Here is a 20,558-nt window from a genome sequence, read left to right as displayed (position 1 = left end):
TTTCCTTGCACAGAACATACATCTTTCATAAAATTTATTTATTTATTTATTTATTTATGATTTTTTTTTTTTATTCATTAGAGATAGCGCATGAGCAGGGGGAGAGGCAGAACGAGAGGGAGAAGCAGGCTCCCGGCTGAGCCAAGAGCCCGATGTGGGGCTCGATCCCAGGACCCTGGGATCATGACCTGAGCCAAAGACAGACGCTTAAACATCTGAGCCACCCAGGCGCCCCTCTTTCATATAATTTAAAAGGTTTCTTTTCACCAGTTTTTATAGCAGAAAATTTCACACAAACATAAAAATAAATGATAATGAATCCCTATGTACTTACCACCTAAAAAAATGTCAAAAGGGAAAACTTTTTTAAGCTTTATTTTATTCCTTTAGGTGTCCATTGATGGAAGTGAAAGTGTAACAGGTACTGGAATGATTGGAGAAAATGAGCAAGAGAAAAAAATGCAGGTATGTAAAGCTACTTATTTACAGAAGAATCTCTTTCTCTTAGCATTTCAAGGCCCTTCTGTGAATGAAAGCAAGAATAGCCAACTCACTATCTCTGTAGGAAAATCTTTTCAGAGAAAGAGTGTACGTATTAGGCAGTAGCTTTCTCGAACTACCTCTGGTCTCAGGATTCACTGTGGATGCAGAGTGGCACTAAAGAAATAGAAGTATCCCAGAAATCCAAATGAAGTTTGTGTTCTGGAATCTGAGGCAGTCGTGGAGACCAGAGGATCTTCTGACTGCTTCCACCGAATGCAGTTTGTGGATCCTTCCTCTAGGGCCCACCGTTGCTTTGACTAACTCACCCTTCCTACTTTGCTCTTTATGTCTCTGTTTCTTCTGCTTCCACCTGATTCCCTACATACTTTTCTTTTCAGCCTCCGTAGAGAAGGTCCAGCCTTGCTAATCATCATTGTTCCTACTGGGCAAAGCTGTTTGTGCTTTTTCTACCAGACTGCTTCCCGGGCTGCACATGAGTATCTGAATAGATACTCACCCTGGGTCCAGTCATTGGGCATCCATTACCCAAACAACGGCCCAAAGCAGCAGTGCCTCTAAAAGTGGGATAGTAAATGCAAAATAATCACAGATGCTTTCTGGGAGATCTACAAGTCAAAATCCCAGACTTGCATAATTCAAGCATATTTATAATTCAAGCATGATTATAGCATATTCTTGCTTTAATGCTGCTCCTTATTTTGTCAGCAGTTACCTCTAATAGTTCACTGATTGTTCCCTCATGTCAGTTGTTTGCATTCTTTGAGAGTTTTATCATACTGAACTCCTGTTCTCAAATTATTCCTTCAGGGCCACAATTTTAACTTGAGCATTAGCATCACCACTTAATAACATGGAGTGATACTATTAGAAGTTATCGAGAAGATTTTACATTTATAATAGTAAATGATAAAATAACAGGAATCACTGAAATCACTGGTAAAAATGTGATACTTCTAAACATTGCCGAAGAGCCAGCATTTCTGTTTCCTCTCTGAAGTGGTATCATGAAGGGGCAGTAGTATAAACACAGTTTGCAATTCACCAAGCCCATCAGCTTTGATGTTGTGTGATTCTTGGTGAAATTTTCAAGTCTTTGAAGTCATAAAATGAGAAATATTTTTTGTACTGCAGTATGTCAAATCCACCGAGTCAAGCTCTACTAAAATGCAAATGTGGTATAAATATATTCAAGAGATGTAGGCCAGTGCCTTGGAGTCTATCTCATATTAGTTACTAACAATTAAGTTTTTAAATAATGGAATATTTTTAAAAAGAGACAGTTGTAGCTACACTTGCAATAAACTAATATAGAATGGGTCTTACAAAAAATGAGTAAATTTATCACTGGGCTGTATAATGTTATACTATTATCATAAAAGTCTATCTATTACTGGGGCACCTGGGTGGATCAGTCGGTTAAGTGTCTGCCTTCTGCTCAGGTCATGATCCCAAGGTTCTGTGATGGAGCCCTGTGTTGGGCTTCCTGCTCAGTGGGGAGTCTGCTTCTCCCTCTGCCCCTCACCCTGCTCGTGCTCTCTCTCACTCACTCTTTCTCTCTCTTGCTTTCGCTCTCAAAAAAATAAATAAAATCTTTTAAAAAAAGTTCTGTCTATTACCATCAATAATTATTTCTGAATCCAGAAATATAACTAGGAATTCAGTACTGCTAAAGGAAAATGTCATAAAAAGCCCTATTATTACAAACATATAACCATTTGGTGTTGGTGCCAATAGACAGAGAAACAGAAGGAAGTTGAATAGGATTTTTTTTGTAACTGTAGCTTTTTCTCCTTTGCCTTTTGTACCTCTCCTTTACAGGCTAGATCTACGCTATCCAATATGGTAGCCACATGTGGCTACTGAGCACTTGAAGTGTGGCCACTCAGAATCAAGATGTGCTGTGAGTGTAAAATACATATAGGATTTTGAAGACTTATTATGAGAAAAATAATGTAAAATATCTCAATAATTTCTCATATTCATTACATGTTGAAATGATAATATTTTAGACATATTGGGTTAAACAAAAGAATTACTAAAATTAGTTTTACCTGTTTCTTTTTACTTTTTAAATGTGGCTACTAGAACACACATACGTTCAGTTAGCCAACATACAGTACATCATTAGTAGAACATATTTTTTTTAAAGTAGGCTCCAGGCCCAATGTGGAACCCAACACGGGGCTTGAACTCACAACCCTGAGATCAAGACCTGAGCTGAGATCGAGAGTTGGATGCTTAACCGACTTAGCCATGCAGGTGCCCCAGAACATTCTTAATTATATACGTGGCTTGCACTTGTGACTCCTATTTCTCTTCATTAGTGTTGGACCGGAAGTTCATGAATCCTCAATGCTTTCATACAATTTAGTACCATACTTGAGGTTGAGAGCCCAGTACATAGTATTAAAAGGTCAAAATATCCCCAAAGAACCACTGCAAGTGAGCAGCACCTTCTCTTGGTACTCCTACTTCTGCCAGAATGCTTAAGAAGTTATAACTCTGTGCCTGGCTGAACTTTAAGTAAAGAGATCTGTAGCTAATGCAGTAGATTTTTTGTAAATAGTCTTGTCTCAAAGCTCCAGATTTTTTTTCATTTGAGGCTTACAGTTTAGAACTCTCTTTCATCTGTAACATAAACATACTAATTGTGCTGCTGAGTTGATCTCTTACATGAAACCAGGTTTCATAAGACAAGACAGACCTAGAGTATCTAAAGCAGCTGTGCTCATGGGGGGACAGTTTTGCCGCCCCCACCAGGAGACATTTAGCAATGTCTGGAGACAGTTTTGGTTGTCACAATTGGGGGAATATTACTGGCATATAGTGGGTAGATGTCCTGCAAGGCATATGACAGCCCCCACAACAAAGAATTATCCTGTTCAGAATGTCAGTAGTGCCAAATTTGAAAACCCTGATCTAAAGTACTCTATTTAAGGATGTGTGAGTGTTCATTTGTGAGAACTGTAAGGCTGATGGGGTGGGTATTTGGGGGAGGCTGTGACTGCTGTCGTTGCCCTCATGCTGTACCTTAGTTAAGTAGAAAACAGCGTGCTATTAAAGTAGCACACATGTATAATCAAAAATCCACATAGTTTCTACTCTGCCATGTAGTAGCTATGTGAATGAGCAAGTTATGTGACTTCTCTGGATCTGAGCTTTCTCATCTGCTAAATGAGAATAACAGTAATTTTGCCTTACCCATCTCATGAGGTTATGAAAACCAAATGAAATTTTCATTTGATGAGTATTTTAAGGAACACATGAGAACATTATTTGCAACTGTGTAAGTATTATACAACGTTGTTCCTGCTTTCCATGTTCTCGCTTTTTTTCATGGTAGCCATTAGTTTATTTTAACTTCATTTGAAACTAATTGTATTTACATTGGAGATCAAAGTTCTTTGGCTTGGTACTTTTAATCAGTACTCTAATAGAAAGTACAGAAAGCCAGTCAAATCAGCTTAGGGAAAACGAGATATTGTAAGGATGTAGCAGAGCTTATAAGAAGCCAAGAACAGGAACTGCTGGACAGCCAGGCTTCACAGGAACCAGAATTGCAAAGAAGCCAGGATTGGAGGTTGATCTCACTCCTTTTTCTTCCTCTTCCCCTCTTCCATGGCATCTCTGCTCTCTTCTCTGTAGACAGGTGCCCTCTTTGTCTTCAGTGAATTTGCATATAGCTCATCACAGCCATGCTTGCTCAGGTTTACCACCCACAACCAACTCAAGATTTTCCTTTATTTCTTAGGTCAAATTCCAGCGAAGGAAAGTTTGTGGACTTAGCTTGATTTTTAAGTTGAGCCCCATGAGGCATAGGTTACTGGCCAGCCTATACATAACACCATCTGTTCTGGTTATCAGGCTCTGTGGCTGGCGTGGCAGATTCTCCCAGAACATGGGTTAGGTGATTACCCCCAAACCTGCCTGTATATATAGGCAGTTTGAATGTGGATCGTATTTCATGCATATTTTCTGTACTTTTATCTAGCTATGTGATCTTGGGCAAACAAACCTTGCTTTTCTAAGCCTCTTCATCTCTAAAAGGCAGGTATCTGATTAGTGATTATTAATCAGGGGCAAATATGAGATTGAGCTACAGAGCTTTATTTTATTTTATTTTTTTATCAATTTTTTAAAGATTTTATTTATTTATTTGACAGAGAGAGACACAGCCAGAGAGGGGACACAAGCAGGGGGAGTGGGAGAGGGAGAAGCAGGTTCCCGTGGAGCAGGGAGCCCGATGCGGGGCTTGGGACCATGACCTGAGCGAAAGGCAGACGCTTAACCGACTGAGCCACCCAGGTGCCCCTGAGCTACAGAGCTTTTAAAAAAATAACCCATGACTGGGGCGCCTGGGTGGCTCAGTCCGTTAAGCCTCCAACTCTTGGTTTTGGCTCAGGTCAAGATCTGAGGGTCAGCAGGGAGTCTGCCTCCCGTCTCCTTCTTTGCCACTCCCCCTGCTCACACTTTCTCTCTCTCTCTCTAAAATAAATAAATATTTAAAAAAAGGGGGTGCCTGGATGGCTCAGTTGGTTAAGCATCTGCCTTCAGCTCAGGTCATGATCCTGGAGTCCTGGGATCGAGCCCCATGTCAGGTTCCCTGCTGGGTGGGGAGCCTGCTTCTCTCCCTCTCCTCCCAGTTCCTGCTATCTCTTGCTATCTGTGTGTCTCTCTCTCTCAAATTTTTTTTTTAAAGATTTTATTTATTTATTTGAGAGAATGAGAGAGAAAGCACATGAGATGGGGGAGGGTCAGAGGGAGAAGCAGACTCCCTGCCGAGCAGGGAGCCCGATGCGGGACTCGATCCAGGGACTCCAGGATCATGACCTGAGCCGAAGGCAGTCGCTTAACCAACTGAGCCACCCAGGCGCCCAAATAAATAAATAAAATCTTTAAAAAACAAAAACAAAAACCTATGACTAAGGTCAGTTTCCCGAGATTTGATCAGTAGGTCTGAGATGGAACCCAGGATTTTTTAAAAAAATATTTTTAGTAGGGTTTTTTTTTTTAAATCATTTCAAAGAAGTACATTGAAAAAACCCAAAATGACCAATTTTCTTACTATATAGATAGCTACTGCATACTTTTTTTTTTTTAAAGATAATCATGTTTACTTTTAGAAAATCCATTTGTTGTCTTATCTTCAGTTTCTTTCATCAGTGTTTTACAGTTTTCAGAGTACAGGTCTTCACCTCCTTGGTTAAGTTTATTCCTAGGTATTTTATTCTTCCTGGTACAATGGTAATGTACCTGTTTTCTTAATTTCTCTTTCTGCTATTTCATTATTAGTGTATAGAAATACAACCAATTTCTGTGTATTAATTTTCTATCTTCCTACTTTACTGAATTCATTTATTCTAATAGTTTTTTGGTAGAATCTTTAGGGTTTTCTATGTATAGTATCATGTCATCTGCAAATAGTAACAGTTTAACTTCTTTCTTCCTAATATAGATGTCTTTTATTTCTTTGCTTGTCTGACTGCTGTGGCTGGACCACTTTCTTACACCATACACAAAAATAAACTCAAAATGGATTAAAGACCTAAATGTGAGACCTGAAACCATAAAACCCCTAGAGGAGAACAAAGGCAGTAATTTCTCTGATATTGGCTATAGCAACATTTTTTGTAGACATGTCTCCTAAGGCAAGGGAAACAGAAACAAAAATTAACTATTGGGACTACAGTTAACATAAAAAGCTTTTGCACAGCAAAGGAAACCATCAGGAAAACAAAAAAGCAACTACTGCATGGGAGAAGATATTTGCAAATGATATATCTAATAAGGGGTTAATATCCAAAATATATACATTTAAAAAAAAACTTACACAACTCAACACCAGAAAAACAAATAATTGGATTAAAATGGGTAGAGGCCCTGAAAATACTAATTCAAAAAGATATAAGCACTCCTATCTTTATTACAGCATTACATACAATAGTGAAGATATGGAAGCAGCCCAAGTGTCCATTGATTGTGGAAGAGATAAAGAAATTATGGTATATATAAAATGGAATATTTTGCAGCCATAAAAAAAGTGAGATCTTGCCATTGCTGACAACTTGGACGGACTTAGAGGGTATGCCAAGTGAAACAAGTCAGAGAAAGACAAATACCATATGGTTTCATTTATATGTGGAATCTAAAAAATAAATAAACAAACAAAAAGCAGAATCAGACCTATAAATGCAGAGAACAAAACAATGGTTACCAGAGGAGAAGGGGTGTGGGGGATGGGCGAAATGGCGAAGGAGAGGGGGAGATACAGGCTTCCAATTAGGGAATGAATACATTGAGGGAATAAAAGGCACAGCCCAGGAATCTGGTCAGTGGTATTGTAATAGTGTTGCACGGTGACAGGCGATAGCTACACCATGGTGAGGGTGGCATCTCACACAGAGATGTTGAACCACTATGCTGTACACCCAAAACTAATATAACATTGTATGTCAACTATACTCAAGTAAAAAAAATTAGATTAAAAAAGAACTTACTTAATTGTACCTTTAAAAAAAATCCAAGTGGTATAGAGAGGTAAAAATAAAAAGTGAAGGACCACTCACTACCCAATGATAATAATTGTTAGAATATCTGTGGAGGATTTTTGTTTGTTTGTTTGTTTGTTTAAGTAGGCTCCACGCGCAGTGTGGGGTTCGAACTCACGACCCTGAGATCAAGAGTCACATGCTCTACCAACTGAGTCAGCCAGGCACCCCTTTGTTTGTTTTTTAAATCTTCCTGGCAATTCTGGGGCACCTGGGTGGCTCAGTTGGTTAAGCGACTGCCTTCGGCTCAGGTCATGATCCTGGATTCCCGGGATCGAGTCCCACATCGGACTCCCTGCTCAGCAGGGTGTCTGCTTCTCCCTCTGACCCTCTTCCCTCTCATGCTCTCTATCTCTCATTCTCTCTCTCTCTCTCAAATAAATAAATAAAATTTAAAAAAAAAAAAAATCTTCCTGGCAATTCTGATGTGTCCCATGTTCCCTCAAGGTCCCTCTGTTGCCACACTTCTTTCATTAATTCCTTTCTTGAAAGAGAACATACTTTTAAAAATTCTTTAGGTAGCTTGCATTTTATCCTTTCCCAAGAGTATAAATTATTTACATCCTAACATACAGGTTTACACACATCAGATAACAAAAGTTCTGTATGCTGTGTGCATCAGACCTTTACAGTAAATGGAATGTCAAGTACTGAACTAGGCAGTAAAATCACCGGTTTTCCTCAACCCTGTCAGCTCTCACTCTGCAGCTACGGAAGCTCTGCCAGTTAGTTACCACTCTACTGCACCCTGAAGCCTGGTGGGTGACTAGCGTGAGCTCTAGAGCTAATCTGCTTCAAGTCCTTCTTCCCAGCCTTTGACCTTGGGCAGGTGACATTACTTAACTACCTTGAGCCTGATTTTTCTTATTTGTAAATCATAGGAAATATTTAATTCACTGGATAGTCATGGAGGACCAACAAGACAGCACAGGAAAGCACCCACCACGATGTATCACATAAATGCACCTCCTCAGTAAATGATAGTGGACCTCTTTATTATTGAAGTCACTTTGGAATTTAGTCTTAGGCTCAGCGCTTTATTTACCAGTGGGATTTGCACCTCCTCAGAACCCTAGAATGTTAAAGCTAGAGGGGACTTAGCATTATCTTCTTGTACGGTGGTTTTCAAACTCTGATTTTTCAGTGGGGGGAAGTCGTAGGGTTTCTTTGCCTCAGGGACTAGCAGAGCTCTGAGCCACCCACACCTGCCTGGGCCAGCAGAGGCAGGAATGCTTTTATCTGTTTTGCACAGTAGAATGCTATGTAAGATTTCATCTGGCAAAGGAATTTAACTCCTTGAAAAAAGTTTAAAAAAGAAAAAAAATAACTGATTTAGTACAGTATGTTCTTTATACAGACAGACAAGCCCTACTGACTTGCACAAGATCACACAGTGAATTTATGGCAGAGCTAAAGTTCTCTCTTAATTCCCAGAACGTACATTAAGCAAAATAGTAATGAAGTCATTTTCTGTAGATGGTTTTAGAAGATGATTAGTATTTCACTGTTATTAGCTTCTCTAACATTTCCCTTATGATAATGTATCAGGTTTTTCTTTTTCTTTTTTTTTTTTTTTTTCTTGGTAGCAAATTTTTATTGAAATCTTACATAACTCAAGCTTTATAAAAAGCCAACATAATTGAAAATTGGGATCTCCCTCTAAAGCCTTAGGTATTCAAAGCTTGAAACGGTTAATTTAAAAGCAAACAAAACAACAAAAATCCCTGCAGCAGATCCTGCTGAAATACTTAAAAAAAATCTAAATGAGCTTAATCTTTACAAAAGTTATTTTAGCTCAAAAGCTATAAAATCAAAGTTATCTTAATTCTACAAAGAAGGGAGAGGGTCTTCAACTTCATGCCATTCTTTAGAACCTCATTTTTTCATCAAATTTGGCCACAAATCAAATTTCTGTGTGCCCCCATTTTCAGGAGATTCCTCTTGCAGAAGAGGCCAAGTACAAACATGGAAGAGTAACTGCCTAAGCAAGTAGGAAAGTGTTCCATAATAGTGTGCAAAGAATATAGAGTTCTAGGTTAATCTCTGGAACTCGATCTGGACCGTGATCTGGACTTTGAACGAGATCTAGAGCGGGATCTTGAAGCTCTTTTTGGTGGAGGGGACACAGAACGTGCCTTTGAGGGTGGAGCAGGTAGGGGTGAATTTGAACGAGACTGGCTTCTTGATCTAGATTTTGACTTTATATCATCAGGTTTTTCTTTTGACAGAGACTGCATATGTCCTATACTGAAATAACCGATACAGCCCTGAAATACCTATTACAGCTTTAGCCTATTCATTTAGCTTTGGAACTTGGACACTGTCCACCTTCACCCTTAAAATATCTGCAGAATCATCTATTGCTTTCTATTCCGTGGTCATTGTCCTAGGCTAGTTTTCAGCACTTCTTCCCTGCATATTCATGGTTACACAGACTTTAGGTTTCTTGCCTCTTTTGTCTTTCGCTGTTTCACACCATTACCAGAGTTGTCTTTCTAAAACACAGAGCTGATCTTGGTCAATCCCTTACTATAAAAATGTTGGGGCATCTGGAAGAGCACGTGACTCTTGATCTCGGAGTTGTGAGTTCAAGCCCCATGTTGGGTGTAGGGTTTACTCAAATAAACAAACTTAAAGAATGTTAAGGCCTGCCTTTGCTTTCATTGTCTAGGTTAACTCTTCAGAATGGCTTCTAAAGCTTTTCCCAAATGTGGTCTTCAGCTTCCCTTTCTTTTTCCTGTTACTCACTCTGTCATATAGACATAATCCTCTCATACTAAGTTTCCAGTTCTTCCAGGCACACTTCCATACTTTTGGTCATACTCTTCCTTCTGTCTGGACTGCTCGCCTCACTCCTCATTTCCAGCCTTCAAATTTCACTTCGAAACAAGTCACCCTAACCTACAACTCTGTCACCCCAGGACCCACAGAGTAGAAAGTCATTCTTCCTTCCATTTTTATGGTATCTTAATTTCTAGAATAGGTGGTCGTCTTTAAAAGCTTCTAAAGTCAGGACAATTGTTTGAAGTCTTGTGGTGTTGAGTCCCAGAAAAATGATCTACTGAATATAAGTACAGACTAGGACCATATGCATTGTCATATGCATTGTACTGTCTCCCCACAGGTGACCACAGGGATCTAAACCCCTCATTTTCATTGCTTTGAAATGCTTTTGAAATTGAAAATGCTCTTTACATTGTTTTAGGACAGATGTCCTGTATGTATACATACATACATATATATATATATATATATATATATATATATCCCGTGAGCATGTCATGGAATACCTGTGCCCAACGGTGATGCCACCTGGGTTGATTTTTCTAGAATGGGAACAGATCTGTGAACTCTAGCTGTGCCCCCTCATGGATCTCATCTTTTGACTTCCTCCACAGCTGCTGACTTCAGCTGTGGAACAGAAATAACCTAACTGGCTCAACACAATAGACTCTTTGTAAAATGATCATCTGAGTCTGGAAACCCACATTAAAGTTTTATCTTTTTTATTCTGAAAACAGTAATTTCATCTACTTTATTTCTGTATAAATAATTTAAATCTTACTTTTTGTTTCATCTAGATTGTCTTACAAGGACATGCGACAAGAGTAACTGCTAAATCCCAGCAGAGTGGAGAGAAGGCATTTCGATGTGAATATGACGGATGTGGAAAATTATATACGACAGCTCATCATCTTAAGGTATATTTAAAGGAAATGCTGTATCTAATTATGACAATACCTAGGACATTAAATGCCAACACAATATATTTATAGCATTCAAATGCCATTTTTTTCCCTCACTTACCAAGTTGAAGACACACGCTCACACTTACACACAGGCCATGCAAAACCCTATGCAGATTTTAGAAACTGTCAACTCTTCGAGAGCTTGGACCGTTCTTCATCTCTGTCTCCCTAATGTCTGGCATACTACCTGGCACATGGTAGATACTCTGTGTATTTGAATATATTTTTGTCGGATGTGAGATTTATGTAAGTTTAGGAGAGATGTGTATGTAATCATTCTGTTAACAGTGATTTACTGAAATCTAGCAGAAGTTTCTGTTGATGTGCCCTGTCTTTCAAATCTATGGGCCAAATATTTTTATGGCAGCTATATACAACATACCACGACTCAGTAGCTAACACTTAGTGAATAATTTACAGTGTGTCAGGAGGCAGGCATTTAGCCTATTTAGAATAGGGGTCCCCATTACCCTTTGGTATGTAACCTTGACATGTTACTTGGCATCTTAGGGCATCATTTTCCTTATTTTACAAGCACCTCCCTCACAGAGTGGTTGTGAGAAATAAATAAGCAGTACCGAAAAGAATGGCCTGATAGAGATTCAGTAAATGTTGGCCACTGTCATGATTATTCATTTGCCACGACAGCTCTCTATGGTAGATACGGTTATGTCTCGGCTTTACAGAGAGGATTTGAGGCTCAGAAAAGGCACATGCCATGGCCATCCCGCTAGTCCACGGTAAAGCCTTGCCTTGGGGCAGGGCCCCTCTTGCAGCAGCCTCCACACTCTTTTTTTTTTTTTTAATTTTTTTTTAAAGATTTTACTGATTTGACCAGCCCCAAAACTCTTAACCTTACGTTGTGTAGCCTCTCCCTACGCTCTGCTCCTAGCTCTCACCATGTCTGTGTTCCACACGGACACCTTTGACCACTGTAGAGAAATGCACACCTCCAGTACTCCTGTTCTGTATTTAAAATGAGTACTTCTTGGGACGCCTGGGTGGCTCAGTCGTTAAGCGTCTGCCTTCGGCTCCAGGTCATGATCCCAGGGTCCTGGGATTGAGCCCCGCATCGGGATCCGTACTCTGCAGGAAGCCTGCTTCTCCCTCTCCCACTACTTGTATTCCTTCTCTCGCTCTGTCTCTGTCAAATAAATAAAATCTCTAAAAAAATAATAATATAAATAAATAAATAAAATAAGTACTTCTTATACAGCATTTAGGTCTATTTTGAGAATTGTTGGGCCATAGTTTTTGAGGAAAGTTGTCTTTTGTTTTTCAGAAAAACCATACAAACAACACAATACAGTTCACCTTTGAACAGCACAAGTTTGAGCTGCATGGTCTGCTTCTATGAGAATTTTTTCAATAAATACAGTATAGTACTGTAAATGTATTTTATCTTCTTAATAACATTTTCTTTTCTGTGGCTTACTATATTGTAAGAATACAGTATGTAAAGCATATAACATACGAAATAATGTGATAATCAGCTTTATGGTATTGGTAAGGCTTCTGCTCAACAGTAGGCTATTAGTAGTGTACGTTTTGGGGGTTCAAGAAGTTATATGCTGGTTTTCGACTATATGAGAGGCGGTGGTCAGCACCCCTAACCCCTGCATTGTTCAAAGGTCAACTGTAATTCAACAGAGGGGAAAAAAGAAAAATAGGTCTTTATTGAGACCATCTACCTGAGAGATGCCTAAAGGAAATAGAATCATGCCTGCGTTTTAATGACAGGTCCATGAGAGATCACACACAGGAGACCGGCCTTATCAGTGTGAGCATCTAGGCTGTGGGAAAGCATTTGCAACAGGTAAAAACATGAATTTTCTTTGTTTCATGGTTCCACTTAGGGGGCAAGCAGAGACTGGCCAGGGGCAGGAACTGACGCCTTGCCTTTGTCTGAATTAGTGGATGCTTGATGACCAGTGTTTCAATCTCTCCCTTACCTTTCTCTTGTCCTGCTTGCTCTGTTCTCTCTCTCTCTCTCTCCATTTTTCTCCTCAGGCCTATTTCTGCCTACTGTGTTGGGTGTTTCACTCCACACTGTGCAAAAGAAACTTACTTTTAGCAGAAAAGTAAAAGCTGAGCATTAGAAGCAGACACAAAATTTAACGTTAGGACAGACCTGAGGGAACCATGGGCAACTGGGACTTAGCAGGGGTTGGGGCCTGCCTGGGGACACATCCGGCAGGGCCAGCACTGTTCCCTGTTCCTTGTTTAATGTCTCGATTCCACCTGAAGCTTTTGGGGTATGAGTTGTGAACATCTAATAAGATTGGGGCACTTTAAAAAAAGAAACACAGCCTCTTCTAGACAGAGATGAAACTGGAATTTCCAGCATGACAGCCCTTAGCTGTCATACTCTTGTCCATTGTTAATAGCTGCTCTGTTGTGTTTGCCTAATATTATATCCTTGCTGTTTACTATATTTTTCAATTGTTTAATCTCAATGGGCATGCTTAGAGGGGTCTCATATAATTAAATTCCTTTTAAACTTTTCTTAAAGGTTATGGATTGAAAAGTCATGTCAGAACTCATACAGGAGAAAAGCCATATCGGTGTTCAGAAGATAATTGTACTAAATCTTTCAAAACTTCAGGAGATCTACAGAAACATATCAGAACTCATACAGGTACTGGAATGAACAAATACCATATGTAGGCCAGGATCTGATTGATTGATTGATTGATTGATTTAAGGCCAGGAATTTTTTTTTTAATTTTATTCATTTATTTGAGAGAGAGAGCACGCATGCCCATGAGCTGGGGGGGAGGGGCAGGGGAGATTGCGAGGGACGAGCAGACTAAGCAGACTCCCTGATGAGCACAGAGCCCGACGTGGGGCTTGATCCTAGGACCCCGAGATCATGACCCGAACCGGTCAGAAGCTTAACTGACTGAGTCACCCAGGTGCCCTGAGGCCAGGAATTCTTAATTTGTGGGGAAGGGACTTAGGGAAGGAGTCTCTGGAAGTTTCAGAGTTAGCTTCAAGGGATTCTCTTAAACTCCTGAAATTCCATGCACTTTGCCATTTACTTCTTTCCAGGATGAAGGCCCATAATTTTGTTAGATTCTCAAAGGGGTCCATGTCCCAAAAAAGATGAACAGTGGTCGTAGATCACCAACCCTCTCAGTTTACAGGTATTATTTGAGCAACAGGCTTATTTACCTAGGATTGCACATCTACTTAGTAGCCCAGCTGAGACCAGAACCTAAGGCACCCAGTTCCTTCTCAATTCAGCATTGCTTCTCCTGTGTTTAGCTGCTGCTAAAGAAAATGAACCCTAACAGCCCCACAGAAAGGGAGGCTTGTTACTTCCTTGTGATCATCTCTCGCCCCCTTTAAATTTCCTCCTCTCCTTTTCCTAAAGGGTACTTTGTTTTTATATCCCCTCCCCTCCCTTTCTTGTACTCAATTATTTGTAGAATTGGAATACCAATTATAAAAGTAATTATTTGCTTTGGATGAGAGCTGGAGGAATTTCAGAAACTGTTGATAAGAGATGCTGTTATAGCTATTGACTAAGCTTATTTATAGTTTAATAATTTAGTGTGAAATTTTACCGCAGATGTTTTAAACATAGTGTGGTAACTTTGTCCCCAGATACTTCTAAGTATTCTAAAATAGTTTAGCAAATTTCCATCGAGGACTTGTCTAGTCATTAAAGTTTAGCTTTTAATTCAAATATGATCCCAGATAGGTTTTGCTTTACAGTGTTCAGGAACAAAGCTGTAGATCTCTGCTTCTGTTTTATTCATGTACTTATTTTTATCCATTGTTATCAGACGAAAGTGTTTCCAAATTCCTGCAAATTCTATTTGTATTTGCGATATACTACCAACCTGTTATATAAAAGTTACATAAAAACATAATCTAGTTCCATTAATGTTTGGGCAAAACACTAGAATTGTGATTCCTTTGTTAGTACTCATTTAGCAAACCACATATTCATGCATCAATTTTTAAATGGTGAGTATTTTCATAGGTAAAATGTTGGATTGTGTAAGGGGGCTTCAGGGATGTCTATTACAAACACAAGTTGTTTTAGTGAAAAATAAAGTAAGGTGCTACAGAGTCAGAAGCATAGTATATGTAGCACCATGGGAATGGTTGGAACTCTGGATTCCTTATCACAGCATGTCAGAGCTGGGAAAATGTGAAGGTCATCTAGATCCAGAGAGAAGGGACTTACCCGAGACAAACTATTTTCCTTAGGTTAACATATTGGAAAAAAAACAAAACAAAAAACACCTTTCTCTAAAGAAAGGATCAGAGGTTCCTGCTCCTTTTTAAATGATTTCATACGTGAGGGCAGAAATCTTTTGGAATGGTTTTTACCAGCAGGTAAATCATAATTTCACTTGGCCAAAAGAAAAATCACAAACTTTTATATATATATATATATATATATATATATATATATATATGTAAATATCTATTTATTTATCTACACATATAGAGATTATTTATTTATTTATTTTTATTTTATTATTTTTTTTAAAGATTTTATTTATTTGACAGAGAGAGACACAGCGAGAGAGGGAACACAAGTAGGGGGAGTGGCAGAGGGAGAAGCAGGCTTCCCGCTGAGCAGGGAGCCCAATGTGGGCCTCGATCCCAGGACCCTGGGATCATGACCTGAACCGAAGGCAGACACCTAACGACTGAGCCACCCAGGCGCCCCGAGATTTTTGTTTTTTTAACCACAGAAGTTGTTTGCCTAATTTGAGCTCACTCTAAAGAAGGACACACGGGAATCAAAACCGAAGACTACTTCCTGCCTTACAGTTTAAAGGCCCTTTGGGTTCTGAGGTTGTATAAAGCAAGTATGAAGAAAAGGAATATAATTGGCAGAATAGACTTTTTCACAAGTTTAGACTATGAGCATAGTAATATATTCAGCAAGTATATGTGATGTGTATTACATGCTAGACACCAGATTTAAAAAAATTTTTTTTCAAGGTATTATAGAATAAATAAAGTTAGGAGATAAGCTTTTGGGGGATTCTAGGGTTGTTCAGATATAATTAATTTTTTCCCATTTATCAATTTTTGTTTTGTTTTAAAGATTTTATTTATTTATTTGAGAGAGAGAGCACACAAGAGAGGGGGAGGGGCAGAGGGAGAAAGAAAGAAGCAGACTCCCCACCGAGCAGGGAGCCTGACGTGGGGCTCGATCCCAGGGCCCTGGGATCATGACCTGAGCTGAAGACAGACACTTAACCAACTGAGCTACCCAGGCGCCCCAGCCATTTATCAATTTTTAATTTTATTTTTATTTTTTATTGTTCAAATATAATTCTTCTTTTTTTAAAATTTTTTAAAGATTTTATTTATTTGTCAGAGAAAGAGAACGAGAGAGAGAGCGAGTGCTCATGCACAAGCAGGGGGAGTGGCAGGCAGAGGGAGAGGCAGGCTCCCCACTGAGCAAGGAGCCCATGTGGGACTCCATCCCAGGACTCTGGGATCATGACCCAAGCCGAAGACATATGCTTAACCAACTGAGCCACCCAGACATCCCTATAATTCTTATTCTTGACTCATTTTTCTTTTGTATTTCTTTATGATATTTTTTCTCTGCTTTTCTTAGCTCATTTTTCTTTTAAGATTTTATTTATTTATTTGACAGAGAGAGACACAGCAGGAGAGGGAACATAAGCAAGGGGAGTGGGAAGGGGAGAAGCAAGCTTCCCGGCTGAGCAGGGAGTCCAAAACAGGGCTCAATCCCAGGACCCTGGGATCACGACCTGAGCTGAAGGCAGAGGCTTAACAACTGAGCCACCCAGGCATCCCTCTTAGCTCATTTTTTAATATGCCCATCTGGATAACTCCATCTTGGAAAGTCATGCAATCAGTGATAATTTGGAGTAGAAGATGCTATTTACAGGGCAAAAAACCACAGAAAGCCAAAACCCTGAAAGGGAAGCTCCATACGGGAAGGCTAGAGTCTTGAGCATGATCCTAGACAGAATTGAAGGATAAGACATTTCAGTTTTCGGGGTGCCTGGGTGGCTCAGTCGGTTAAGCGTCTACCTTCGGCTCAGGTCATGATCCCAGCGTCCTGGGATCTAGTCTCACATTGGGCTCCCTGCTCAGTGGAGAGCCTTCTTCTCCCTCTCCCTCTACCCCTCCCCCTGCTCATGCTCTCTCTCTCTCAAATAAAATCTTTAAAAATTTTTTTCCATTTTCTATGTATTTTTGCACCATTTAATTTATTCCTTTTTGTATTTTCAGGAGAAAGGCCTTTTAAATGTCCCTTTGAAGGCTGCGGTCGGTCTTTTACAACATCAAATATCAGAAAAGTGCATATTAGGACACATACAGGAGAAAGACCGTATTACTGCACAGAACCAGGATGTGGGAGGGCATTTGCCAGTGCAACCAATTATAAAAATCACGTGAGGATACACACAGGTAACAGTCTCTGATTTCTTTGTCTTCTGTTTTTCTTCCATAAACCTTTTTCCAGTCATTCCCTCCCGCCTTCTACCACTTGGCATGGTGGAGGGGGATTAAGCAACTTAAAAAAACCTTCACATTAGCATTTATACATTCATTTATTCAGCAGTTACTGAACGTCTGTTGTGTGTTCCCCTGCCAGGCATCAGACATACAGAGACAGATAAAAGACATGGTCAAGGGCAGTTGAACTGGGAGAGTTGACAGACCTCTAATTGCTACAGAGTACAGAGTGTCTCCCATTCCTTGAACGAGATGCTGGAGGAATAGAGAGGGGAGCAACCATCTCTGTGGAAAGGGAGAAGCATTCAGGGAAGGCTTTCTAGAGGAAGTTGACTTTTAGACTGAGTCCTAAAGTTTGCTAGCTGGAAGGCGGGGGGCAGGTTATTCCTGACTGGGGAAATGTCACGGTTAAAGGCACAAAGGTGTGAAAAGCACGATTTATTTGGAGAATATGGCAGGCATAGGGCACATGTGGAAGACTAGTATGAAGTGAGGTTGGAGGGGTAGGCAGGGCCTTGTGTCTGCGCTATCATGGTAAGGGTGTTTCTTAAACTGGGCTTTGTGCTGTTTGTGGGGCAGATGGGGAGGGGCGGTCTGTGGCTATATTCTTTTTTTAAAAAAACAGCTTTACTGAGATATAATTCACATACTGTATAATTCATCCATTTAAAATATATGATTCATTGTGTGCCAACTATACTTCAGTAAAAATGAATAAATTCATTAAAGTATATGATTCACTGTTATTTAATATATTCACACAGTTGTACAACCATGAGCATGATCCAGTTTTAAAGCATTTTCATTCCACCTAAAAGAAACTCCATACTTATTAGCAGTCTCCTCCCACCCCCACCCCTACGCAATCATCATTCTGTCCTTATGGATTTGCCCATTCCGTACATTTCATACACATGGAATCATGTAACATAGGGTGTTTTTCATCTGGCTTCTTTCACTTCGCGTAGTGTTTTGAGGCTCGAGTTCTTTCCTTTTAATTACTGAATAGTATTCCATTATATGCATGTACCACATCTTATTTATCCATTCACCAGTGGCTTTTTCACTTTGGCTGTTATGAATCATGCTGCTCTGAGCATTCATGTAGAAGTTTTTGTGTGGAATTATGTTTTCATTTCTCTTGGGTGTATACTTAGGAGTGGAATTGCTGGTTCATATGGTAACTCTGTGTTTAACAATCTGAGGAACTGCCAAACTGTTTTTTTCACAGTGGCCGCACCATTTTACAGTCTCTCCAGCAAATGTATGAGGGTTCCAGTTCTCCACAACGCAGCTAACAATTATTATCTTTTTGATGATAGCCATCCTAGCAGGTGTGAAATGGTATCTATCTCATTGTGCTTTTGATTTGCATTTTCCTGCATCCTAAAGATGTTGAGCATCTTTTTCTGTGCTTATTGACCATATGTAGGTCTTCCTTGGGGAAATGTCTACTCAGATTCTTTGCCCATTTTTCAGATTTAGTTCTTTTTATTGTTGAGTTGTAAAAATACTTTATTATATTCTGGGTACAAGTCCCTTATCAGATATATGATTTACAGATATTTTCTCCCACTTTGTGGGTTGTCTTTTCACTTTCTTGATGGTACCATTTGCAGTACAAAGGTTTTTAATTTTGATGCTGCACTTTGTGAATGTATTTTTAGTGGTTGGGAGGGGAAAGACAAATGGGAGGCAAAGGTAGAATGTGCATTCGTTTTTTAAGAAGCTGTTTAATACATTGTCTTGATTACTGATATTAAGAGTAACTTTGCAATAATTTAAAATTAAAAGACATTTTTACAGAATGGAACTTTAGCTGCAGTGTTTCTCTGGCTACATTCCTTGGATCCCTGAGTATCTCTGGAAATCTTTTCAGGGATCCACAACAATCCCTTCCCTTTGAGGAGAGTACATTAACGAATCTGAATATCACTATGGGCAGAGGGGAAACCTTAAGAGGATTTAAAGAACGTTTGCTTTTTTTTTTTTTTTTAAGATTTTATTTATTTGAGAGAGTGAGAGAGAGAGCACAAGCTGGGGTGGGGAGTGGGAGGGAAAAGCAGGCTCCCTGCTGAGCAGGGAGCCTCATGCAGGTTTCAGTCCCAGGACCCCGGGATTATGACCTGAGCCGAAGGCAGACACTTAACCGACTGAGCCACCCAGACACCCAAACGTTTGCTTTTTTTTTTTTTTTAAAGATTTTATTTATTTGAGAGAGAGAGAATGAGAGATAGAGAGCACGAGAGGAAAGAGGGTCAGAGGGAGAAGCAGACTCCCTGCCGAGCAGGGAGCCCGACGTGGGACTCGATCCCCGGACTCCAGGATCATGACCTGAGCCGAAGGCAGTCGCTTAACCAACTGAGCCACGCAGGCGCCCTGCTTTTTTTTTTTTTTTTTAAGAAAAAAATCAGTCCATATTATAGAAAGATGTTAAAGGGAAATGAGACTAATGGTGAGGAAACTGAGGGCTGTTAGAAAATTCAAAGTGAGTGAGATAGAGAAGGATACAAATGAAAAGACATTGAAGAGGTATTGGCACAGGACTTGGTGACTGTGACTAAGTCACGAGGTGTAAAGAAAAACCTATCAGTCTAGTTTGTGTGATGCGTTAGATGATAATCGTTAAATGGAGGAGAGCAGGTTGGAAAGGGAAGATAACGCCGTCAGTTTGGAATCTTTAGGTCTCTGGGTGTCCTTCCCCACTTGAACTCTTACCATCTGTGTATTTGCTGTAATGATTTGCAAAATTTTTACTCAAAATTTATGATCCAAACTGAAAACCCACTATAATGAATCTACTTGTGATGCATTTTTCTTTTCTTTTCTTTTCTTTTTTAAAGATGTTACTTATTTATTTGACAGAGACACAGTGAGAGAGGGAACACAAGCAGGGGGAGTGGGAAAGGGAGAAGCAGGCCTCCCGCCGAGCAGGGAGCCCGATGCAGGGCTCGATCCCAGGACCCCAGGATCATGACTTGAGCCAAAGGCAGATGCTTAGCCGACTGAGCCACCCAGGCGCCCCATGTGATGCATTTTTCTATAAAAGAAAAAAATTTTAAGTTGCATGTTAGTCTAAGTGAGAGAACATAGGACACACTGAAGTCATTTCTGATACAGTCGTATCTTATGCTTACATTGTGTAATATGCATTATTGCCATCATGTTCCTTACTATTAAAGTGTTCTCTAAGAAAATGGAAATGCCTGTGAAAACCTAAGAGGCCTGGAAAAGAAAACCATAGATTAGAAGAAAAATTATATTTTCCTACTATAATTTGTACTTCTTT

At 39.7% G+C, this 20,558-nt stretch overlaps 1 protein-coding gene across 6 annotated transcripts in view; it reads left to right on the top strand.

Annotated features, from left to right (window-relative positions):
• ZNF143 (zinc finger protein 143) overlaps nucleotides 1-20,558 on the top strand; it is a 65,422-nt gene that overhangs the window by 27,162 nt on the left and 17,702 nt on the right. For all 6 annotated transcript variants that reach the window (XM_025894263.2, XM_025894262.2, XM_073882929.1 and 3 more), the window contains exons 7-11: nucleotides 391-465; nucleotides 10,634-10,753; nucleotides 12,542-12,617; nucleotides 13,314-13,439; nucleotides 17,042-17,221. In XM_025894263.2, coding sequence (XP_025750048.1) covers nucleotides 391-465; nucleotides 10,634-10,753; nucleotides 12,542-12,617; nucleotides 13,314-13,439; nucleotides 17,042-17,221 — 577 coding nt within the window. The remainder of the gene's footprint in view (nucleotides 1-390; nucleotides 466-10,633; nucleotides 10,754-12,541; nucleotides 12,618-13,313; nucleotides 13,440-17,041; nucleotides 17,222-20,558) is intronic.

The sequence above is a fragment of the Callorhinus ursinus genome, unplaced genomic scaffold (genome assembly GCF_003265705.2).
Source record: "Callorhinus ursinus isolate GAN/ISIS: 27379988/994484 unplaced genomic scaffold, GSC_fseal_2.0 scaffold49, whole genome shotgun sequence".
In the NCBI taxonomy this organism is placed as follows: domain Eukaryota; kingdom Metazoa; phylum Chordata; class Mammalia; order Carnivora; family Otariidae; genus Callorhinus; species Callorhinus ursinus.
This window is presented reverse-complemented; position numbering and strand designations above follow the sequence as displayed.